At 40.2% G+C, this 26,786-nt stretch overlaps 1 protein-coding gene across 1 annotated transcript; it reads left to right on the forward strand.

The window, feature by feature from the left end:
* Positions 1-971: 971 nt before the first annotated feature.
* CLTRN (collectrin, amino acid transport regulator) lies at positions 972-26,719 on the forward strand. Its single transcript, XM_045024216.1, has 6 exons — positions 972-1,074; positions 1,476-1,534; positions 10,611-10,696; positions 18,378-18,494; positions 20,343-20,537; positions 26,302-26,719. The coding sequence occupies exons 1-6, from the start codon at positions 1,008-1,010 to the stop codon at positions 26,456-26,458; spliced, it is 681 nt and encodes a 226-aa protein (XP_044880151.1). The 5' UTR covers positions 972-1,007; the 3' UTR covers positions 26,459-26,719.
* Positions 26,720-26,786: the final 67 nt, after the last annotated feature.

Genomic DNA, 26,786 nt, shown 5'->3' on the forward strand with positions numbered 1-26,786 from the left:
ACGCCCACATCTTGAATACTGCATGCAGTTCTGGTTGCCACATCTCAAAAAAGATGCATTAGAATTGGAAAAGTTACGGAGAAGGGCAACAAAAATGATTGAATGTTATTCACCTCTTCACATAACAGAAGAACCAGGAGTGTCCCAATGAAATTAATAGGCAGCAAGTTTACAACAAACAAAAGGATGTGCTTCTTCACACAACACAGAGTCAACCTGGTGAACTCATTGCCAGAGGATGTTGTGAAGGTCAAAAATATAATGGGGTTCAAAAGAGAACTAAAGTTCATGGAGGATAGGTCCTTCAATGGCTATTAGTCATGATGGTCAGGGTGTCCGTAGCCTCTGATGGCTAGAAGCTGGGAGTTGATCACTAGATGATTGCCTGTTCTGTCCATTCCTTCTGAAGCACTTGGCACTGGCCACTGTCAGAAGACAGGATACTGGGCTAGATGGACCATTGGTCTGACCCAGTATGGCCATTCTTATGTTTTTATGGTAAGGCCATTTGTGATGCAAATTGAACCTTATAGCTAAACTTGGTTGCAGTTTCCCTCAATACTTGTCAACATTGCACAATGGCAGCACAATGCAACTTCACATCCTATGAGTGACAGCACATCACACAGCTACTAGACCTGCAGGTTGGCTTTTAATTAAGTACCGTATGATCTCAGACATTTTTGGTATATGTTGGAGATCATGACCAAAAGACCAGAAAGTATAGCTATGGCTAGCATATGACGTTTTCTGATTGTTTTAGGAAATAGCTTGGAGGAAGATAATTAAATGTGTCTTATCTCTCTCTTTACTAAAGAGAAAAAAGTAAATAGAAAATGGTTCTTTCCAATTACAGTTTTTGCTAAAATAATGGGGTTAATTATTAAACCTTTTACTTAGTTGCTCATTTTTTCTGCTGATGCTTTAATCCTGGGTCACAGAAAGTTTAAGACTGCTTTACTGTGGTGACTTTTTTCTTTTTGCCACAAGTTTTCCACTCTGAAAGGATGTTAGGAGTTTTGCTGCTTGCTTTCTCCTTGGTTACCATTGTTCATTCTGAGCTCTGCAGGCCAGGTAAGTTTTGCAGTTGAGCCTCATCCTTTATCAGTTAAATGTCTCAACTTGGTGGACACTTTCAAAGCTGGCTGCTTAGACTTATTTTTGTAACACTTCTTATAGAGTTTGAAGGTGTATACTTGGAACCTTCACCTCTTTTGTGAGTTTGTGAATAGCTTGCTAAAGCCAATCTTATTCTATTCTGAAGAGATCATGGTTAAAACCACATTGAGAATCCACTGTGTCTAGGCTTGTTCACACTAACAACATTGATGTCTTCTAATCATGTAATAAGCTAAGATACATTTAGAAGTTTTTAAGACTATGCTCTGATCTGTAATACAGTTGGAAAAGTAAATAATTTAAAAACAAATTTTCCAAGATTATTTTTATGTTTGTTTTCTTTTTCTTTGTGTCAGATGCACAGAATGCTTTCAAAGTACGGCTTAGTATCAAAACAGCTTTGGGAGATAATGCAGTAAGTAAAGTATCTTCATGTATTCTTTCTGACTGAATAACTGACTAAGTAGAGCTAATTTAAATGGTAAAATCTCTGAGGGGACAATTTTCACTGACATCCTCACTGTAATAAACTGCCCATCAAGTCATAATTCAGGTATTAGTTTCTTGAGGTTAGGATAGCATTAGTCTAAAACAAGTGTCCTTTAAAACAGTAAGTGTAAAGCATACCTCTTCATAACGAGAATGTTCCATGTACATTATTTTGGAAAGGACTTTGAGATATTGTACCTTCAATATGAAAAGTGCTATGTAAATACAAATTCTGTCTCTCCTAGTTTGGCTAAAGCTGCTCTGCTTGAGAATGCTAAATGTAAAGGCAAGCAAGTTGTGGCAGATAAGCAGGAAAAGACTTAGATCTTCCTTAGTTTTGATTTTATTTCAGACTTTCAGATTAGTGGACAGAGCCCATCAATTCATTCCCAGTTTTGAATACTTACGGTATATCTCCTGTATGTTACAGGGTTCAGCATTGAATTAGATATGAAATGTCTTGATCTTTTTCTTTATTGGAAGACAAGAACCCAGTTATGCTAGAAGCCTGGGAAATAAACTGCCACAGTAACATGTTGTAAAAGGTATTTGTTGCAGATACTCAAGCTCTTTTTATGACACAGGAAGCTATTTCCAAATAAAACTGAAATGTCAAATAATTTAAATCTGTGTGAGCAGGGACTTGATTGTGATAGAAAGTGCAACAGCCAGAACAAATAGAGAATAGATCCTCAGGATATATGTTAAAGTATTTGTCTTTGAAAATCAATATTTAAATCAGCTTTCCTTGGCTAAGAAACTTTAATAAAAACAGATTAAGTTGGATTGTTTTAAAAATATATTTAAAATAACATAATCCTGCATCAGAAAATATGATGAAATTGTACCTGACACTCACCTTGATTACAACTGTTTCCATTCTGAGCCAAGAATGAAAGTGACAGTTCACAATGTTTTCTCCTTTAACAATAACATCATCTCTCTGACTATAGTCAAATAAATATTTTTTTCTGTTACTCTACTCTTTACTATTTCAATAAGTTCTGCATCACAAAGCACCTAAGACCTGAAGCAGTAGCCCAAAAAGGTACCCCTTATTCTGGCTTTTGTTATAATAAAGTATTCCTCTAGTTGTTTTACACAGAATAAACTGTAGTTTATTTCACACAGTATGAGAGGTTTGAATAAAGCTAAGACCTGCAACAATCTAATTTAGGATAATTTTTACATGAACAACCTGCTGAGAATAGTTTGTTGACACACAAAAGTATTAACAGATGGTCAATAATTGCTTCTCTAGATGCACAACGAATGGTTACCGTTTTACAGCACTTCTAATGCCATCTGCAAATAAATTAAATTCAAATAGATATCAATATACTCTAAAATTAATTCAGTCTTAATTATTTGGGCACAACGCTATCTTTCCAGTTTTAACATGGGGGAGAGAGACTACAATCACATAAGTTTCAGATGGATAATATTTAGTCTCCTATTGCATCATTGAATAGATGCTCTGCTACTTAAATCTCTTTTATTCATTTTCAGATGAATGTGCAATATACAGTGATACAAGACTATAAGCAGTACTGGCATTTTAAATCTTGGATGGCAAGATCACCCATAAAGATGTATACATCCAGTGGGTTAACATATAGGTCAGTAGAGCTAACAAATATTAGAGAATAATGTAATCAATGATTTTCACCTATTTCTTAATGGTAGTAAAGACAGACACCATTCTTTATCATGTTCAAGAATGAGACTGTTAATTCTTTGGTGCAAGGACCATCATTTACTATTTTTATACAGCACCTCACACAATGGAGCCCAGACCTGGCTGGCCTGTTGGTGCTACTGTAATATACATATAATAATATTAATACTTTTACTTTCTTTAGTTCAGATCATTATAGGTTTCTACTGGGTTTCCTAAACTGTTTTTTCTGGACCAGCGGCTCGCAACCTTTCCAGACTACTATACCCCTTTCAGGAGTCTGATTTGTCTTGTGTACTCCCAAGTTTCACCTCACTTAAAAACTACTTGCTTACAAACTCAGACATAAAAATACGAGTGTCACAGCACAATATTACTGAAAATTTGCTTACTTTCTCATTTTTGCCATATAATTAAAAATAAATCAATTGGAATATAAATATTGTATTTACATTTCAGTGTATAGTGTATATAGAACAGTATAAACAACTCATATGAAATTTTAGTTTGCACTGACTTCGCCAGTGCTTTTTATGTAGCCTGTTGTAAAACTAGGCAAATATCTAGCTAACTTCCTTTACCCCCTTGGAAAACCTCTCTGTACCCCCAGGGATACATGTACCTCTGGCTGAAAACCATCAGTCTAGACCATTGGTGATCCCAGAGCGCCTCTGATCACATGGTACTGTATATCCTCTGTATTTCTAGCTACTAAATCACACTAAAAGGGAGCTGAAAATACAATAAATGCTTTACTAATATTTCTTTTCCATGTAAGCAATTGCTGTAACTGACACACAGATGTTATTTCATCACACAGCGAAGGGGAGGTGATCTGCAAGATAATCCATTAAAATGGTTTTAACATGATGAAATAATCTGAGAACTCTGGCACTACTCGAATCCTTTTGATGACTGTCAGTCACATAGATATTTAAAGTGGTAGAGTTAAATTAATAGGACCGTATTGGCCGTGGTGTAAATAAATATAATATGTGTTAAAGTCAATGATTGTTGTGCCTTCTTATGGCTAGGTTCAGTTTGACCCATAGAGTCAGACTGCTAAAGCATCCCACTGCTTTCTGAATGCTAGATCTGTCTGTATAGCTCTGCTACTTTACAGAATATAGTAGATGGTGTGTGCAATAGCTCTCTGATCAGCACAGAACCTGTAGTTTTAAATATTGCAGTTCTGTTTCACTGATAGTGTGCCATTGCTTTCTGAATTGCAAGTGAAGTGTTCAGAATATCTCTTGTACAAAGCAATGCAATATGTGCATAAATAGTATGTAAACAAGCCAAATCTGTACTCAGCTATTTAAAAATGAATGTATTCGGTAATGCTGCACTGTGTCTATTACCTATGTTAGCATGCAATAGAGCTTACATAGTCATCTATTTTGGCTGTCTTGAGAGCTGGGCAAACAGGTATAATGATGAATATAACAGGGATTTTTTCCTCTTGGAGCTGTCCTGAAAAAATGCAATAGTATGTGGTGAGTCAATCAGTAATTCCATGAACAAATGAGAGGAATATCCTTTCTTTTAGCACTGTAAATAGTGCTGTGTTGTTTGAATATGGATGTCCTTAAAATGATGAAAAATAGGTGTATGGTCCTCATCTACATTCAATGTTCTTTTATACTATATCTTTTATTTTTAAGTCTCAGTCTTTTTATTGTTGCTGTCTCACATCTTCATCAGTTCTGTAGGAAGAAAGTTTAGGCCTTGGGAGAGAGTCCTTTGTTCAGACTATCATTTTGTCATTCTATGTTCCTATATTGGCACACATCACCACAGTAAGTTAACACCATTCTTGTTTCCTAGACTAGCAGCTCTCAACCTTTCCAGACTACTGTAGCCCTTTCAGGAGTCTGATTTGTCTTGTGTAGCCCCAAGTTTCACCTCATTTAAAAACTACTTGCTTACAAAATCAGACATAAAAATACAAAAGTGTCACAGCACACTATTACTGAAAAAAATGCTGACTTTCTCATTTTTACCATATAATTATAATACAAACTGGAACATAAATATTGTACTTACATTTCAGTGTATACTATATAGAGCAGTATAAACAACTCATTGTATGAAATTTTAGTTTGTACTGAGTTCAGTAGTGAAAACATGTACCCCTGGTTGAGAACCACTGTCCTAGACATTAGAGATGGGCCCAAATGCTAAAATTCAGATGTGGATCTGTATCTGAACATTACCCAAGTTCCGAGTTGTTACAGATTTCATGTCCAAGTTCAATCTTATTTCAAATGGTCTATGTAAGATCTCCTCATCTGGTGATGAGTAGTTTATACCATAGTCCATATAGCCTGCCTAGTCCCTGCCTCTTCTCCTGTGTGGATCCCAACTCCCAAGGGAGGCCCCAAGAGAAGTGAGGACAGTATCATGCATGTGGCTCACATCCTCGTTTATGTGCAGGAGTGAAATCCCTGCACAGAGGTATCCTTCCTCCTCCTGCTCATGTGGCTGTCAGGGTTTAAAAATCAAAATTGGTCATTTTCACCATTATGTTTGGATCTATATTATTATTTATGTTTGTACTGAAATTGCCTACTCAAAGAAAAAAATACAGTTGCCAGTTGTGCAGCAGAGCTAAGTATCTACTCTGCTGGGACAATTATAACATGGATTTTTGATAAGCTCATTTTATACTGAAAGCTACACATTAGGTGTAGAAAGCAGTCTCTGACCTCCAATATTATCGTTCCAACAAATTATTAATTTCCAGCAAACTGATGGAAGGAGGTTAAATCAACCTGTCATAGAAATGGCAATAGATTCAATCCTTGTGATTGATTAGAATTAAATACAAAAAATAAAAGCCCATTGGAATTGTTGAAGCTTCCTGAACAACCTGAAATTGTGAAAACATATTTCCTCATCAGGAGAGCAGAAGACTAGACCAAAGAAATGGATGAAGCCTATATTTTGTTGGCATTTGTACTTACTGAAGCAGGCTGAGTGCGTCTCTCTTTTCTCCCTCTCTGTGCACAGCAATAATCTGCAGTGTATTTGATGCTTTTTGTAACCAGGCTATAGTCCAGTGCAAAAGTCTCAAGTGCACTGCATCAGCCTACTCCATGGGATGTGTGTGGTGAGTGTTAAGATTGTCATTCCCAAGGCATGTCTAGACCAGCAGGACTTGTGTAAGTGAATGGAATCCCAGTGAGGCCTTTTGAAAATACTAGCAGACATGCCCTTAACCATGTTCTGACCCTGCCTCTTTGTTCACCACTCTCAACAAGGTATTGCTGGCCCTCAGTTGCTGCTTATATCCCTTTTAGAAAATGCCATCAATGCCCATCGGACCCAAAACACCTTTTCAGTGACCAGTCTTTGCAAGTTTGTTAGTGTTCTGGCCTCAGCCACTAAAACATCCAGTGCAAAGCATTATAATATCATCATAATAGAAGCCACTGACCGATCATACACTGAAGGCAAAGCAGTATTTCCAGAACAGATTCTGAAAGCTGCTTTTCAGGGATGTTACGTTCACCACATTGGTCTGCTATTACTCCTGCGAAGATCTGTTATCCTGTATGGAGTTGTGAATGAAAATATATATAAGTGTTGTGTCATGCTAGTATATTTCTCTGTCTGCATATAGAAAATCTTGCTGAAATCCTGGCCCCATTGAAGTAAATAGCAAACCTCCCACTACATATCTCCCAACAATCCTAGGTTTCCTGGGATTGTCCCACTTTGACCCCGAAGCCTCCTGTCATGGATAAAGTGGCTCTTGTCCCAAGGGGCTGCCTGGGCCCAGCTCCCCACTCCGGGCATTGCCACCTGAGTCCTGGCATAAACCGGTTCAGGTTCAGCCTGCCTGCCTCCTTGGAGAAGGGCAGCATGGCACCCGTTGCAATGCCACTCAAATTTGGCATGGCCACTACCCCATTAGAGTCCAGGGAGCCAGGTCCACACCTGTGGGACAGGAGCCGCAGCTGTGGGGTGAATGCAGGGTAGGCTTGTCCTGCAACTCCCCAGGCCTCCCCCCTACTGGGGGCAGCACTCAACTCCCTCCAGCCAGGGCCTCCCACTACCCAGGGCAGCGCCTGACACCCCCTCCTGGGGCAAGACCTGTCCAACACCTCTGGAAACGCTGGGAGGTATGCCACTGAATGTAATGGGGCTAGGATTTCACCCACTGTCTAGAAATGTACTTGTGGTTACTTTGTGGCTATATTGAAATGTAAAATAACATGCCCAGTGGTTAAAATATGTTTTCCTTTAGCTGAATATCTAATCTGTCCTAACATTTTTTTTGCTTTAACTTTAATTCTGCAATCCTTTCAAAGTGCAGTTATGATCAGCAAATTGACTATGTAAAATGACATCTTCTTACTCAAAGTTAATTTTTACTACTTTTTACCCTTTACCAATACATCCATGGAAGGGTTAGCGGAATTCTTTTCTGTCTGACACACAATCAATAATTAATAAAGAAGGCTCAGATTCACAGCCGGTGTAAGTTGGGCATAGTTCCATGGAAGTCAGTGGAGGTATGCTGCTTTACACGAGCTGAGACTCTGGCCCTATGTTCCAGTTGCAGAATCTTTATAACCTGTTGATAATTTGTGAACAAAAATAACACAGCTTGACATTCAGATCTTAGAACAGATATGCAGAAGTGGGCAGTTAGAGGAAAAAATCATTGTACTAGCAAACTGAACAAATACAATATGAAGTTATTTAGGAATAATAAACATGGACCCACACAATTTTTTTTTTTTACAAAGTCATTTTGTGAAGTTTAACTGCACTTTAAGCCTCTTCGTTCTATAGTTTCAATGAACATTATTACAATTATTGCTTAATATGCACTCAGAGATAGGAATGTTTTTAGAAGCTTTCAGTTTTTAGCTCTTAAAACATTAATGATGTTAAGTGCAGTTTTCTGTCAGGTGTCAAGACAATGGGTTAAACTCAGCCCTTACGTAAGCAGGTGCAACTCCATTCAACTTAATTTAGAATTATACCTACCTGTGCCAAAGATTAATTTGGTAGAATATAACAAGAGCATATATATACATATATCCTGATATTTGGAAAACTCTATATACAGATAGTAATGTATTCATTGTAAAAGAGGTATAGACAATGGTCCTTCATTTCTATGACACTATCTAGCCTTGGTCTGTTTTCACTGAAAGTTGGTACTGTCTGATTACTGTCAGGAACAGTATCCCTGATGATGCCACAGCACAACTGGTTGCTGAGCTCTGTGCCTTTATCCTCAGACACAACTATTTCAAATTTGATGACAATATATATCTCCAGATCAGTGGCACCGCTATGGGCACCCGCATGGCCCCACAATATGCCAATATTTTTATGGCTGACCTGGAACAACGCTTCCTCAGCTCCCGTCCACTCACGCCCCTTCTCTACCTACGCTACATTGATGACATCTTCATCATCTGGACCCATGGGAAGGAGACTCTGAAAAAATTCCACCACGATTTCAACAGCTTCCACCCCACCATCAACCTCAGCCTGGACCAATCTACATGGGAGGTCCACTTCCTAGACACTACGGTGCAAATAATTGATGGTCACATTAACACCACCCTATACCGAAAACCTACCGACCGCTATGCCTACCTTCATGCCTCCAGCTTCCATCCCGGGCACACCACAAGATCCATTGTCTACAGCCAAGCACTGAGGTACAACCGCATCTGCTCTAACCCCACAGACAGAGACCAACACCTACAAAATCTCCACCAAGCATTCTCAAAACTACAGTACCCGCACGAGGAAATAAGGAGACAGATCAACAGAGCCAGACGTGTACCCAGAAGCCTCCTACTGCAAGACAAACCCAAGAAAGAAACCAACAGGACTCCACTGGCCATCACATACAGTCCCCAGCTCAAACCCCTCCAGCGCATCATCAGGGATCTACAACCCATCCTGGAGAATGATCCCACACTTTCACAGGCCTTGGGTGGCAGGCCAGTCCTCGCCCACAGACAACCTGCCAACCTGAAGCATATTCTCACCAGTAACTGCACACCGCACCATAGTAACTCTAGCTCAGGAACCAACCCATGCAACAAACCTCGATGCCAACTCTGCCCACATATCTACACCAGCAACACCATCACAGGACCTAACCAGATCAGCCACACCATCACTGGTTCATTCACCTGCACGTCCACCAATGTAATATATGCCATCATATGCCAGCAGTGCCCCTCTGCTATGTACATCGGCCAAACTGGACAGTCTCTAAGGAAAAGGATAAATGGACACAAATCAGATATTAGGAATGGCAATATACAAAAACCTGTAGGAGAACACTTCAACCTCCCTGGCCACACAATAGCAGATCTTAAGGTGGCCATCCTGCAGCAAAAAAACTTCAGGACCAGACTTCAAAGAGAAACTGCTGAGCTCCAGTTCATCTGCAAATTTGACACCATCAGCTCAGGATTAAACAAAGACTGTGAATGGCTTGCCAATTACAGAACCAGTTTCTCCTCCCTTGGTTTTCACACCTCAACTGCTAGAACAGGGCCCCATCCTCCCTGATTGATCTAACCTCGTTATCTCTAGCTTGCTTCTTGCTTGCATATATAAACCTGCCCCTGGAAATTTCCACCACTTGCATCTGAAGAAGTGGGTATTCACCCACGAAAGCTCATGCTGCAAAACGTCTGTTAGTCTATAAGGTGCCACAGGATTCTTTGTTGCTTTTACAGATCCAGACTAACACGGCTACCCCTCTGATGTCTGATTACTGTTCAATAGCCTGTGTGAAATGAATTGTTTTCATGATGTACAGATGTCCATATCTCAGAAACCAACATCACAACTAGCACTTCTTCCCAAACTTAACCAAGGTGCCTGTGCCCTGTACTGTTCAGACCATCTCTAGGAATGACACTGAAGTCTACTCTTTCTGCCTGTTCAGGCCAAGGACTGAATGGGCATGGAGTGTAGACTTCACTTTTGTTCATAGAGGTGATCTGGCCAGGATGGGGTCCAGGCACTTTGGTGGAGCTTGGGGAAGCGTCTGTTGGTATTCCTAGTCTTTGATAAAGAGTAAAATTAGATCTCTAGTGCTGTCAGCCTGGCAACTTTCGTAAGCATTCAGTCCATTCAGATTTTTGAAAAGTTATAAAGTTCTGTGTATTGTACTTTATGCACAACAAACAGTATTCAAGAAGTTATTTTCATATTTATCAGGAAGGTTTATTTCTTTTTGAATGATAGACTGTTTCAGGGTCAGTGCTCCATGCAACCCCCCTCCCTGCTGGTACTAATGCTAGAACTGTTAATTTTCTATCTTTCCTTACAGTATGCCTGGGATGCAAGTGAAGAATATCTGTTCAAGGCAATGGTGGCTTTTGCAATGAGAAGATATTCCAACAAAGAAACAACTCAGTAAGTGCATACTCAGTCCTCCAATATACATGTTTACAATATTGCTTATGATGGAACCTATTTTTGACATAGAGAAGTTATAGAAATAAACACTATGTAGAACCAGCATACTGCAATGCCATTATTATTATTATTATTTATGTTTGCCATCCTGATATGTGCTAGGCAGCTTATGATCTCTGCCCCAAGCAGTGTACAATCTATGGGACAAATTCTCTATTGCCGTAAATTAGTTAGTTAGCTTCAGTGGAGCTGCACCTACTAAACCAGCAGAGAATTTGGCCTTAAATGTAACATGACACCATAAGTGAAGGTTCTGAACAGCCAAGAGTTGGAGGAAGGGGAAAGAAAGGACAAGGGTGACACTAGTGAGAAATGCAGTGTTATTTCTCAGGTAGGCATGATGATAGAGGCTCAGTTTCCTTTTTTGTCATTGGTTACCTATGCTCCCCTTTGCACCTCATAGACAAGATGGCAAAAAGGCCAGCATGCAAGAAGACACAGAGATGCTTGTGAGAAAAGAAGACAAGAGTGATATACAATGACACACTTATCAGAATTTGGAGGGTTATCTGTCCCTAAGAGTACAACTGCCTAATTACCTTACACTCTATCAGGAAAAAGCTTCAGATTTCACACTTCAGGGCTGATTACCAGCTGGAGTCAGGAGAAAATCTCCCCCATGTTATTGAGTATTATAACTTCCTCTCAAATTTCTGGTATTGGCTACTATCATAAGACAGGCTACTAGACAAGATAGGTCTTTGGTCAGTGTCAGTATGGTAGTTCCTATGTCTTTAATATGCTCACCTCCTCCTTAGAGATGAAAACAATATAAAGATATTTTGGTATCCTATATTTTTTGTTTATGAATATAAACAGAAATGTCTGCAGTTCTAGTACATTACTGAGACCAGGCTTTAGATTTACTTTTAAGAAAAACTGGCCCCGGCTGGCACTGAGTCTGATGAAGCGTTTTCCATATTTGCAAAGAGATTAGCTAATCTGAGTCATATGATATTTGATTGCAGCTACAGTACTGGGTTTTAAATAGAACAACCCCATCCATAATTGAGATGTTGGTTCATTACCATTTCATTCTGGTTTGTAAGAAGCTGTCCTTTAAGCTAGAGAGCCATATTTGGTATGTACCACCATTGCTTTCCTCAGGTTCCACAGGAACAAGTCTGGTGACAGCATGCTTCTGTTATTTTACATCATTACAAGCAACATGAGTGCTACTCAGAGAAAATGAGTTGAAGAAAACAAATAATTAAAAGTGACCTGTAAAGCTTTTTCGAGATTGTTAATTTTTCCATCTTATGAGACTTTTGGTCCATGAAGATTCACTTCTTACTTTTTTTTGATACAAACCCTGTTTTCATAATTTTTTTCTTCAAATTTGTGGCAATTTCACCCACCTGGGGAAAAAACAAGGGAGGGGCACTTAAGCTCCATCCCCTGCTGACATCACTGCTACTTGCATGCCATGCTAATAGCAATAGAAATAATAGTAAGTTGACTTGGAAGCAGAAAAATTATGATGCTGATACCAAATGGTCTTATGTTTTAATATTAATTAGGTTATCTGCCTTGGGAATTTTCAGAACCTACTGCTCAAATAGAATCATAGAAGTGTAGGACTGGAAAGGACCTCAATAGGTCTTCTAGTCCAGTCCTCTGTACTCAAGGCAGCGCTAAGTATTATCTAGACCATCCCAGACAGGTGTTTGTCTAACCTGCGTTTTAAAATCTCCAATGACGGAGATTCCAGAATCTCCCTAGGCAATTTATTCCAATGCTTAACCACTCTGACAGTTAGGAAGTTTTTCCTAATGTCCAACCTAAACTGCCCTTGCTTCAATTTAAGCCCATTGCTTCTTGTCCTACCTTCAGAGGTTAAGAAGAACAATTTTTCTCCCTCCTCCTTGTAACAACCTTTTATGTACTTGAAAACTGTTACCATGTCTCCCCTCAGGCTTCTTCCAGACTAAACAAACCCAATTTTTTCAATCTTTCCTCATAGGTCACGTTTTCTAGACTTTTAATCATTTTTGTTACTCTTCTCTGCACTTTCTCCAATTTGTCCAAATCTTTCCTGAAATGTGGCACCCAGAACTGGGCACAGTACTCCAGTTGAGGCCTAATCAGCGCACAGCAGAGTGGAAGAATTACTTCTTATATCTTGCACACAATGTTCCTGGTAATACATCTCAGAATGATGTTTTGGGTTTTTTTTTTTTTTTTTGCAACAGTGTTACACTGTTGACTCATATTTAGCTTGTGATCCCTCAGATCTCTTTCTGCAGTACTCCTTCCTAGGCAGCCATTTCCCATTTTGTATGTGTGCAACTGACTGTTCCTTCCCAGTGGAGTACTTTGCATTTGTCCTATTTACTTCAGACCATTTCTCCAGGTTGTTCAGATCATTTTGAGATTTAACCCTATTCTCTAAAGCACTTGCAACCCCTCCCAGCTTGGTATCGTCCACAAACATTATAAGTATACTCTCTATGCCATTATCTAAACCATTGATGAAGATATTGAACAGAACTGGACCCAGAACTGATCCCTGCAGGACCCCACTCATTATGCCCCTCTAGCTTGTCTATAGGGAAATACTATGACAGTTTCTCCTTTCACTTAGGCCAGTTTGACACCAAAATAATTCCCCTTGTGGAAAAAACATCTTTTCCATAGACATTTTTAAATCTACCTATCAATTTTAATACAGAATTGAATTTCTGCTATGGAGTCCTATGGATTAATTTATATACTTGGTAGAACAGTTGTCATTCTCTATTAAATTCCATATTCACTTCAATTGAGTTATTGCTCATTTATACCAGTGTAGCTGAAAAAAAGAATCAAGGCCCACAGAAAGTATTATAATCTATACTTTCGTGTCAGGTCCTCAGCTGGCTCCAGGTGTGGCCTCTAGCAATCCAATGAGCTTGGCTGGGCCCAATAAAACCCTCACTATGTGTCTGTGCTCCCTTATTGGACAGAAGGGCCAATAGATCACCATTTAAGCCTTGTAGCAACAACAGCACAGTGGCTGAACAATGTGTTCCACGCCCGCAGCTGTGCACCTGCTTCCTGCACCAGCCCTTGCTCCAAACCTTCTCTGCTCTGCTCCAGTCCTGGTCCCTCCATTCCTCAGAACTGGCCCCGACCACTGTCTTGTCTGCTAACCACCTCCCCAGTTCTACCTTTTGCTTCTCTTCTGGCTCTGGCCATTGGCCTGTCTCCTGACCATACCGCCAACTCTGTCCTTTGGTTCTGCTCCAACCACTAGGCCAGGCTCTTGTTCCGATCACTAGGTTGTATTGCCAACACCCCGGTGTGTGACATTTTGTGCCAGTGTTGTTGCTTGCTTGGAGGTGAGGTTTTGTGTGTCATTGGTAAAGGAATAATTCTTTGGTGCTTCATTGTTAAAGGAGAATCAATGTACTGTAATGTGTCATATTAGACCAATTAAAATGTTGTGTTGAAGTCAGAGAATGTTTCCACTTTCTTTATCGGGTAGGGTTCTTTTAATATAGCAATGTAACTTTTGTGCCAGTAAATTATATGATTACATAACCTGTTTAAATTCCATTTTACAGTTTCAGTGATTTTACTGGCAAAATGTCAATGAATTTTCATTAGAGGTTGTAGAAGATTCACCATGAGTCACTCAGTATCATAAAAGAAAAACTAGCTGATTACCACTGAGGCATGTTATGGTCTAGATTTAAACAAATATGAGACGTACACAAATGATCAAAGATTTATGAAATCACAGGACTAGAGAATGATTGAAGGATTATGTTTTTGCATGACGTCCAAATCCTTGTTCCCCTTGCAAGTATATTGGCTGTGCACAAAGGGGGATGATCTGGGAGGGGAAAGAATCATTGCCACAAGGTCACTGAGCAGCATGAGAAATGCTCCATAGCTCCTACAGCAGTTTCAGGGCTTCATTAACCCTCACACCTGATTCATACTCTTCAAGGACATGAGAGATGAATAGTGGATCAGCATAATCAGAACACCCCACCTGCTAGGATTGAAAGTGACCCATTGCTAGACCCTTGGAGGAATGATAAAAAGATTTTCTTCACTACAGTGACCAACTTTTGGCATAGGAAATGGCAAATAAGCCAGCAGTAGGTGCCCATCTCTGCCCCTGTGTTACTATTAAGCCCTGTTTAGACTTTACTTTATGTCAGGATGTCAGAGCAGGTTCCCATTAAATTCAAATTTCAACCTAAAAGTTATTAAACTAGAATTTTAAAACTAAACCACTGATTTGTGCTTAACACATATTAAATTGACAAAGTTGTATGAGACAGAAAAATCACGCTACCCATTTGAGTACTCTATAATAATAGACAGAAAATGAATGTTTATCAAAAAGTTTAACTTTTCCAACAGAGGCACAAATCCTCGATTTCCTTCTTAATAGGGCCTTGTAATTCACTTTGAAATATAGACATTCATGAACTACATAAACCAACCTTTGATCGCACAGTGTTAAAAATTGATCCTCTGTAATTTGTGTTGGTAACCCTGGTTTCCCTAATCTGTGACTTGTTTGAAATAATGTTCATCTCTTTTTTGTGTTGGAGACAAGTTAATCTTTAGCACATAAAGAATGTGAGAACATTTACTTTCAATCAAACAGGAGAATCAGTTGTTGCTATATCTTTTATCACACCTATATTTAAAAATCTGCAGTATCTTTCATTGACCTGCCACACAAAACCAAACTTTGTTCTCTATCATCCACACAAGGATCACATCCGTATTTAAAATATTTTGACCATTTAGAAATGGAATTACAAGTGTTCGTGTGTTCTCAGATTTGAACTGATTATGTCAAGATGAGTATTTTGGCCCTGCTGGTTACTCTTCACAGAAAAATCCTCATAGTGTCCAGAAGGTTCTAAAGGGAGGAGAAGGGTCTGCTGCCTTGAAAATGTCAGAGCAAGGGGCTCAGAAGAACCCAAATTCTGTGGTTCTCCCATGATCCAGTAGAGGACAGGGTCTGCACAGAAGCTCTGTGCCTCTGCACTGCCTTTTGGCTCCCTGCCCCTTTCTTGTATTCCTTGACAATCTGGTAACTCTCCCAGAAGAGAAGTTACTTCACCCCCTGACTAAGAAACTTACAAGTTTTTGTCCCGTCTGCTCACTGATCTGGAGGGAAACTATTACTTAGATTGTAAGCTCTTAGGGCAGGGCATGTCTTTTGTTCTGTGTCTGTGCCTAGCACAATGGGGTCCTGGTCCGTGACTAAGGCTCTTAGGTGCTACAAGAATACACATAATAATAATTTATTGTACATTTAAAAAAAAGCAAACTGGTGAGATTTGCCAGTGCACATACTGTGGGTCTTAAGATCTGGTCCAGTATGTCATTCTAACATTAAGATTCATCTATCATCTCCATGGCAGAATATTGACACTTGCTAACTATTTCTAACACAGAAGGCAGTTTTATTGTAACTTTACCTTAATAAAAAGTTGCAATAAATAAAAAAAAATTCACATCATGACATATGTTTACAAATTTACCTAATGGTAATTTACATAACGAAGCCAAGTTTTGCAGTCTGAACAGATTTTGACTGTTAGCTACGTATTGACATAATGTTACAGCACAGTATGAATTATCACACATGGGAATGGGAAATGATATATATGAGAGGAACTTTGCGTGTGTGAAAAGATATGTGAAGTGGTATGTGTTGCACTGTAGTCCATCTTGGTATTTACTCAGCCTACTTGAAACTCCCACGAACAACAGCTTCATTCTTTTCAAAGCCTAGAAGGATTTGCTACTCTCATATTCTGTTGCTGAAGAGTGGCAGTGGAGCCAAGTTCTGGATGATTAGGATTTTATACATAACAGGGAGCTCAAAGGAAGTAAAATGTACCTGTTTTCATGAGTCTTGCTGCTTGAATATGAAAAATATTAATAATTGCATTTGCCTGTTAATGATATAAATAGAGATGGAAATCATTTAATTATGTTTCTGATTAGCCAGCAGATGTCACTATAGAACATTTACAGTACTCTGCTGTGGGTAGCTGTTTGCAGAAGGAAATATATCCCACTAGAAAATCAGAGGGGAAGAAATGTTAAAACTTGTTTTTTAAGAAGGATGGGCTAAGCCATAAAAATGAGGAGGAACCAATGGCAAAATAACAATAAATACTGGGCATTATAATTACTGCATACATGGCCATAGGGATTCACTCCACGTGAGGCCTGGTAGTGCCATCCTCCCAGTGGGGAACTGCCAGAGCACTTGTGTGTGGAGACTTGCCAGTGCTATGCTGGTGTTAACCAGCCCAGGAAATTCATTGGAAGTAAATCTGGGCCCTTACTCTTGAGTTTGATCTGCAAGTGCCATTTGCTCAGAACAGCTGCTTACACAAATGTCACCTAAAATCTGTTCAGATACTTGAGTCTCAGCAGTCTAGGGCCACCTTTATTTTCAGAATACAAAGTCAGCCACTATCAGATATACTTTAAATTCCTATCGGATTTTAATCCTTCATGTATTTCTAATGGTATTTTCATTATGAATTACTGATAAGTATATGAGTATCAGAAAGCTACATTTTAAAGACATTTTCAGACTCAATTTTATGTAGCAACTCATGAAAATCTGATTGCATACAAAGCTTCCAATAACTGCTTCACATCCACATGAACGTCTCTAGAAAGTTAATGTAGCTGAACATAACCTAAACGCTATGGGTCAGTGCTAGAATGATTTGAGGTTTAACAGTCCCTAGTAAACCTAGCCCATTGCCTCCACAATCCACTCAACTCCCACTACAGCAAGTGACTAGGGAGCTAGATTCATTTGCAGCGCTAGGCTGGCTTTTTCTGGCATAAACCCTCTCAGAGAGCTTCAAAGTCTGTAGAGGAGGCTGCAGTCAGACAGAGTCCACAGCCTCCCTTCTTCCATTGGAGGCACAGGGAATGAACACAGCCCCAGAAAGATGAGTGACACTGGTTGGAAAGTGGGTATGGCCAGGGCAGCATTGATACAGCACTCCCGAAGGCATCTCCTGCACCAGGAGCGCCTATGGAGTTCCAAGTGGAAATAAAATTTCTTCTGTCCACAGTCCTCCCTGAGATACAAGGGACCATACTGGGGCAGGGAAGTACAATGTGCACCTCCTTATGGCAACTGCTCCTGATGTCATAGTCCTAGCTGTACATTATTATTATTTATTATTACCTTAGCCCCTAGGAGCCCCAGTCTTGGATCAGGACCCCATTGTGGTGGGTGTTGTACAAACACAGAACAAAAATATGGTCCCTACCCCGCTAAGCTGGCCTTATAAATTCACTCTTTAAATTTCAACTATATATTTAAAGAGTGATAACACATTTCCTAGTGGTGAGATAACAGTGATGATATAGCCAGAAAATGTTTTTAAAAATAAAATAAAGCCTCTATAAATACAGTGATTTTGTTGTTGTTTTGTTACTGTATTGGAGGATAGAAAATATGACCAGTATTTCTTTCTCAGTCAGATTAGAAGAAGCTAATCATTTCCTTTTCTAAAAGATTTTTCTCCTTAGACTAAAACACTGCGAAATGCAGTGATAACATGCATCACTTCAGTATGTACTTACTTATTTTACAATGACTTCATTTTGTTTTAAATGTTCACAGAATTTCCAATGTGCTGCTTTGCAATATGACAGAGAGGGTGTCGTTTTGGTTTGTGGTCACAGACTCCGCCAGAAATATGACAACTGTTCCTGGAAGTGAAGTAGAGGCAGCCGTAAGGTAAAGTAACTGCCCCTCCCTCTGACTCTTCCTTGGTAACCAAAGATGCTTTCTTAATGTGGACCTGTGTCTCAAGCCGTATGAACTAGCACTCTGTGTCTTTTAATGACATGAATTAGTTTATAGTTAAACACAATGCGGTCTGTACTCTTCTTCCTACATGCATGTGAGATTAAATGGAGTTATATATGGCTGAGGGAGAATGATCTTTTTGAACTCTTGTAATGTGTGAGCCTTTGGGAGGTTGATTTCTCTAGGGTGACCAGACAGCAAGTGTGAAAAATCGGGAAAGGGGGTGGGGGTAATAGGAGCCCATATAAAAAAAGCCTCAAATATCGGGACAGTCCCTTTAAAATTGGGACACCTGGTCACCCTAGGGTTCTCATGATGTCTAGACATGATGAGCTCTGAGTGTAGCCCACTGTTCAGTGTGCATTGCACATGCCCCTCTAATGGCTGATCCACAGAGTCTGGTACAGCTCCCAGACAGGAGATTTTGTACTTTTAGTTCCAGTACCAGAGGCTCACGCTTTTAGTGCTGAATGAATGTTCCAGTTTCATATTGCACTGTCAGCCCAAGCAAATAATCCAATGCTCACATTCTTTTTATCTTAGGTCTTTGTGAGAAGCCTGTCACTGTAGTAGATGAGCACCATTTGCACACAATACAGTGTAGCATAAGTTATCCCACTTTTCCATTAAAAATCATGCTCTAAAGCTAGAAAAACAATAATATGGAGCTGCACAGGAAAAGAAGAAAAATTAGGTTATCAGACCTCAGCAGTTTACGATGTATTCACAAGAGCTTTGCAAGGGTAACTCCCATAAATAGAGTTACCCACATATGTTTCCCAAGCATCAAAAGAAAAATAGATCCATTGTTTTTAAATATACTGCACTTTGTCTTTAAAAATCATGTTATCTTTGCAAAGGCGTAATACCTAATTCCCGATGAATGAGTATGCGTTCTTTTGGAAAGATTAACTTTAAGCTTCTGAGCAGATTAAACTATTTCCTACAGAGATACCCAGCAACAACTTCAGTGCATTAGTGGGCGAAGGAGGTTATTTATTCACTGAAACTTGCTAAGAGTGTTGGAATGTACCTTTTAAAATTCATTTCTGTTGTTCTTTGATACATTCGGTAGCATAAGCTGATTTACAGTAAGTCTTTTTTAGGCACTGCTTGCCACAGAAATTGGATGCTGTTATAGCATGTTTGGTTTTTAACTGTTGTCTCTCACCTACTAAAGAAGAGTATATGCTTTTTAAAATGTTTAAATTCCTATCAGTAGGTTAGAGATAAGAAACAAAATTTTCTACAGAATGAGAACTCCTGTGCTTAGTACTCACTACTTTTGCTTACAGTATTCTGAATCTAAAGTGGACATGCAAAATCTATTCAGTGTTATGAATCAAAATCAACATCTCACAAGTGCAAAATTCCTCCTTTGATGATAATTTATACTAATTAATGGTTATAATAATAAAATTTGTTTTAGTGACAATTCCATTTGTTTTGTACATATTCCATCTCATGAGAGTCTGTGCATGACCCAAAGTAGAAACAATTCATAATGTAATAAATACATAAACAGTGATAATATAAAGTCTCATCCTTATCCCCTAAGCTTTCAGACAGTTGCATATGGGAGTATTGTGGCTAACACCCTGCACAGGATATACAGAGATCAGTGGCTATGCAATGTATGCAGCCGAAAAACTTCATATTGGGCCACATTCAGCCCTGCCAGAGCTGTACTGCCTACATCAGGGCTATATTTTCCTCATTGTCTTTTCATTTATAAATGTGTTTACCATTTGTGTTTTGTTTTGTATTTTTTTAAAGGATGAACAGAAACAGAATCAACAGTGCTTTCCTACTGACAGACAACACACTGCAGTTCTTGAAAATTTCCTCCACTTTATCACCACCCATTGAACCCGCTGTGCCTGTCTGGCTTATCGTGTTCGGTGTTGTTCTTTGCCTCGTTGTGGTTGGAATTCTTCTCCTTGTTGTGTCAGGAATCCGGCAACGCAAAAAGTAAGCTGTGCTTTTGTTTTAACCAATTGTTAGTGAATTACGTGCACTAGAAGAGTTAGAGTTGGATCACTCTGCAGTTCACATTGTTTACAAAGAAACAATAGCAGCCTTTTCTCCCCAGCTGAGGAGATCTATCTTTTCAAAGGGCAGGTGTTGTTATTTTGGACTGTGGAGTTGTTAACTCAAGGTAAGAATGTGATCTTGGAGGCCTTGTTAATAAAGACGATTGCTTTACAAGGAGTTTATTTGCCGCCAGCCCCACGCTGCAGGTTGGTCTCCTGTTAGAGATAAGGCATGTGAGAGGGGAAAAGGCTGGCAATGATTGTGGCTATTGATTTTTAAGACTGGCAGATTTAAAACACTGCTCCTGATTTGTGCAGATTCAGGAGCCACGCGCAGGGCAGACCAATGACCGAAGGGGCTATTTGACTGAAATTTTAAAAGGGCTTAATCCTGTAAGTCAGTGTATGGCCTCAGCTCCCATTCACTTCATGGAGTTCTAGGAGTTCAGCATCTCACATGGTCAATTCCAGATTGGACTCGCCATGAGACTAGATTATCACGGCTATGAAGTAGAGTAAGAAGTAGTTGTCTCCCCTCTCCTTACTACCCTGTTTATATTGCCGCACCAGTCATAATGTTGAGTGCATAGTAGCCATAGCAGTCATAGTAAGGGTTACTTACTTGATACTTACTGCTGTGAGCCAGTGAGTTCATGGGGATAGAGAGGGGAAGGGAGTGGGTGGAGCCTTGGTTTTGACCCCTGGCTCCCATTCTGTTCCTATTTGCTGTTATTTCAGATAGTTGTACTTAGATAAGGACATCTCTAAGCTCATCTGAAACTCTCCTGCTTGATCATACAGTGAAAAGAACATCCTTTATTTGACTTTGATCATCATGGACATTGATATGTTGTCACAAGCATTATGATTTCATTGCAGGCTCAAACAGGAATCGGAGATAGATTGGGAAAGTACAAACTCTTGTTGACAGCTGGATAGCTTAAAAATTAGTAAATGTCCAGTGGAAAAACCAAACAAACAACAAAACGAATAATCCAATGTAAATGGATTTATGTGTGAAGACTGAGATGTGGCAGAAATTTCCCCAGTATAAAAGTGCCTCATTTTAGGCAAAGAGGTTGAAACAACTGGGTAAAAATAACATTTACTGGTAGTGTTGAGTGAACCCTATGGAGCTGGAGGTTTGGTGAGGCTTTCAAATTATTTTTTTGGATTCAGAAGACTGGTATGAATTTGTGAAACTCTTCCCCATCTAATCCAATCCCTGTTTTAAACAACAAGAACAAAACCCAGCCAGTGAATGAATGCTGTTCTTGTGGTTAAGGCACTGACATGAGATTCAGAAGATCTGGGTCCAGTTCTTAGCTCTGCCACAAATTTCCTGTGTAATCTTGGGCATCAGTCAACTCCCTGAAATCAATGGGAGTTAAACACCTAAATCCTTTTGAGGATCTGAGCCTTAATCTCTCTATTACCCTTACAGAAATTACCCTTTCTGTACATCTAGGATCATAATACTTCCTGTATCTCATCCTCTGACTGCCTTGTCTACTTAGACTGTAAATTCTTCAAGGCAGGGACTGTCTCATACTGTGCATGTGAGCAGTGACTAGCACAGTGCGGCCATGATCCCCGTTTGGGCCTCAAGGCCCTACTGTAATACAAATTAATAATGATAATAAGAAGTAATCATGATTCTCTAGTTAATGGGAAGCCTGTGCTGTATATTAGGGACAAAAGACACGCCACCATCTCCTTCCTCCTTCTCAAAAATAAGTAGGCTGGCACAGGAGGGCTCCCTATATAAGGTATATACTATTTAATTTGTTTTATTTAGAATATTTTTCTTTTCCTTTCTCTGCTTCTTCCTCCTGTCAGCCTCTCTAAATTTGTTTTTCATCCTGCCCATTCTCTGCTCCATCTCTAGCCATTATATTTTCATTAGATTCTTTTTCTCTCTGTTCACCTTGTCGTCTTTTCACTACCATCTTTTCTCAGCAAAACAGAAACTCAGCTCATGTTTGCATTCTATCATACTTCCAAGCCAACAGTGGTTGAAGGGAGTTGAATATGAGGGAAAACAAATTTGTTTGTTCCTGTCCATTGCTGGGAGGATTTAAAGGTTACAGGGAAGGTCTGGGCCACTTTGCTTCCCAAGGGAAGAGACAGGCAGTTGGGACCAGATTTTCAAAGGAGCTCAGCTTGTTGGGTGTCACACTGGGAGTTGCTTCCTTTCGAGTGCTTTCAAAAATCTAGCCCCCCTTATATGTGTTGAGTATTTGAAAATCTGGCTCTTTTTACTTCAATGGACTTTGGATCAGGCCCTTACAGAGTGAGCAATGTAAGAAAGTTTAGGCCCTGATTCAGTAAAGCATGTAAGTATGGCCTGGTCTACACTAGGAGTTTATGTCGAATTTAGCAGCGTTAATTCGACTTAACTGTGCACCCGTCCACACCAGGAAGCTAATTAGTTCGACCTAGAGGGCTCTTTAGTTCGAATTCTGTACTCCTCCCCGACGAGGGGAGTAGCACTAAATTCGACATGGCTATGTCGAATTAGGCTATGTGTGGACGGAAATCGACCTTAGTAGCTCCAGGAGCTATCCCACAGTGCACCACTCTTTTGACGCTCTGGACAGCAGTCCGAGCTTGGATGTTCTGACCAGCCACACAGGAAATGCCCAGGGAAAATTTGACACACTCTGGCGCCTTGTGGATGTTCTGCAGGACCGCAGGCAGGAGGACAGAGCCCCCCTCCACTGTATCTGCAACCGCCCTCCCCTGCCACAAAGTCCCAAACCCCCCTCACCCTCCCCCTCACCCAAAGTAACAAGAAGGAGGGGCGACAGGGGCCGTGAAAACTGTCACTGCACCCCTGCAGAGTGCACAAATACAAGAAGGCTCTCATTCCCTAAATGTTGAGAAGTCCTTCCCTTCATGGCTCACCGAAGCCCCAATCCCAGTTTCATCCCCTAACTGTGTAGTTGATTATTAAAAGTAGTTTGCTGTTAATTACTATTTCCGTCAAGTTTTTCTACAGAAGACTGTCTGTGAAGGGGGGGGGGGGGAGGGGAAGGGGGTTGTTAATTGCATAGGACAGTCACCTTTACCAGAGTACAGACACGGGGGCAGGATCAACAGCAGGTCACACACACACAGTGTAGTCAGTAGGCACCCTGGTTGGTCTGGGAGGTGTTTTCCATGTTCTGTGTGGGTGGGGGGTACGTGACTTTGTGGCATGGGAGGGCGGTTACAGAACTTATGCAGTGGTCCTTGTCCCGGACCACAGAGCCATGCAGCAGGGGAATCTGTAACCGTCCTCCCCCGCCACAAGGTCACATAGCCCCCGCACACAGAGTCCCGAAAAGGAGGGATGGCAGGCTCCGTTGAAACAACCAGTCCGGCACTGCAGACCGCTCTAGGAGCAGGAGCCTATCATTCCTCGAGTGCAGAAGCGGTGTTAACATCACTGCACACCCTACCCACCACAGTCTGCGTCCCTGTTTCAACCCTTTAATGCGAATTCATTAATAAAGAAACGTTGTTAATTAACAATGTTCCATTAACTTTATTTTTAAACGTGTGTTGGAAGGGGGAAACGTGGTGAATGAGGTATGTAACCGCAGAAGAAAGTCAACAGTAACTGAAGCAGGGGCAGGTTCAGCTTCTCTGTAAAGAAACTTAATAGTCACAGGTTACCCTGCTCCCTGAGGAACCTAGCTTTCAAAGCCTCCCGGATGCACAGTGCTTCCCGCTGGGCTCTTCTAATTGCACGGCTGTCTGGCTGAGCGTAATCAGCAGCCAGGCGATTTGCCTCAACCTCCCATCCCACCATAAAGGTCTCCCCCTTGCTCTCACAGAGATTGTGGAGCACACAGCAAGCTGCAATAACAATGGGGATATTGGTTTCGCTGAAATCCGAGCGAGTCAGTAAGCTCCTCCATTTCCCCTTGAGACGTCCGAAAGCACGTTGAATGATGACAGTTACCCAAGACCACCCTCGACACATTTTTCCCCCCAGCATGCATTGTGGGGAAATCCCAGAATTCAAATGGGCAGCGGGGACTGCGGGAACTGTGGGATAGCTTCCCACAGTGCACCGCTTCCAATGTCGACGATTGCCCCGTTAGTGTGGACTCACAAAGTCGAATTAGTGTCCTTAGTGTGGACACACAAATTCGACTTTGTAAGGTCGATTCCACAAATTCGAATTAAGTTAAATCGAACTAATCTGGTAGTGTAGACATACCCTATGTGTTTTAAATCGATCCCTGTTTAGGACAGCATGTAAGCATGTGTTTAACTTCAGTAGGACTTATTAAGTCTCATTGAAGTTAAGCATATGCTTCAGTGCTGTCCCGAATAAGGATGCTTTTCTCGATCAGGCCCTTGGTGAGTAACATTAAAGATCTACTGCCCCTACATACAACTCCAAGAACCATCTAGCTCTAGCTTCAGGTCCTCTCATTATAGGGCTCAATTTTCCTCTCTATTGAAATCAGTGGCAGTTTGGGCACTGATCTCAGTGGGAGCTGGATCAGGCCCATACTGAACAGACTCTCTCTCCAGTCCTTCATAAGCCTGGTTTCCAATGTGTTAGCACTATCACCATGTCAGCACGTCATCTCCTTCCCTGCTAATAGACTTGTCTCATTTCCAAGCTAGGAGAGACAACCCCAGAAGCATGTCACAAGTGGGAGGAGAGGAGTTTATTACCCACTCTCATTTATTTTTAGCAGGTCTCTAAAGTCAAAGTATCTCTCACAGGCCAGTAAAGTTTTATTATTGTTAATATTGCTGATGTATAAGTACTGAGTCAGGTTGTCACAATGTGTTATGGGATTGGAAGAAATACTGTAGCTACCCTGTGAGTTTCTTATCATTCTAAGTTGCTGATGCTGCAGTCTGTAAAGTACAGCAGGTTCTTCAGCTATGAATCAGCAGGTCTCAAGGTCAAAATAAATCTGGAAATTAAAGGAACTATACAGTCATTGTTGACTAAATTTGCTTACAGTTTGTTAGTTTAGATCATTTTCTTCAGTAGCTATTTTAGTATGGTTGGTATCAGAGTTTGAGTCTGGACAAGTGAAAGTATGCAAGACATATTGCTATTTAATCTAGCAGCCAAAGATCCAATGGCTGGAAGTTAAAGCTAGTGAAGTTTGAACTGGACATAAGATACAAATTTAGAACAGTAAGAGAAACTTGCCACTGGAAATAGATTACCAAGAAATGTGGTGCATATATTCTCTAACATCTAATATGTGTCTTTAAGTCACAGCTGGATGCCAAGATCTGTTCTAGTTCAACCACAAGTTGTTGGGCTAGATGCAGGAATCATTGAGTGAAATCTATGGCCTGTATTATGCAGTAGGTCAGACTAAATGATCATGGTGGCCCCTTATAGCCTTGAAATCTATTAAGTATATGAATGTGTTTTTTATTCTTTGTTTTCCTTTTCTATTTTGCAACCTCTTCCAAGCCATTTTACAGAAGGGGAAACTGAGGTATAGAAGTTAAGTGAGGCAACAGAAGGGAGCCAGTGTGAAAGTGATATTAGAATTTACTTAGGAATTTCTGACTCCCATTCCTATCTTCAGATGACTAGACTATGCCTCTTTGTATATAGTGTGTTGTAAACTTCTTAAGAAAAGTGCATGCTAAACTATTTTTCTTATGTCCAGTCTTTGTTGATTGGTACACTTTGGTTGCAGTAATGTAATTTTGTTATTCCTTTTTAGAAATAACCATGAGTCTGCAGAGACGGGAGATTTAGAAGACAAATGTGACACACCAGTGACAACAGAAAATGGGATTCCGTGCGATATACTGGATTTAAAAGCAGGCCAGATTAATGGAGTCTATGCAGCAGATGATGAACGGTTCACACCACTATGAAATGTGTCAGTTTCCTTCTGGCTTCTTTGAGAGAGATTGTGCTAACTTTATCTAGTCATGACTGATGAATGTCAAACATTAAGGCAAGAAAAATATGACTTGTCAGTTATTTTCCCTTGAGAGAAACTTTCCTTGATAAAACACAAACACACACATCTGTATTACAAAGCTAAACCAAATGTGAGGACATCCACTCATTTGTTCATTAACCATTTTCAAGAAGTGTGTGGTGGAATGAGGTTGAAGGCTGTCTTACATCAGATGTTTAGTTACTAAGGATTATTTAAAGACATCATTATGACTAGTTCATTGTTCTTCTTAAAGTGAT

The sequence above is a fragment of the Mauremys mutica genome, chromosome 1 (genome assembly GCF_020497125.1).
Source record: "Mauremys mutica isolate MM-2020 ecotype Southern chromosome 1, ASM2049712v1, whole genome shotgun sequence".
In the NCBI taxonomy this organism is placed as follows: Eukaryota; Metazoa; Chordata; order Testudines; family Geoemydidae; genus Mauremys; species Mauremys mutica.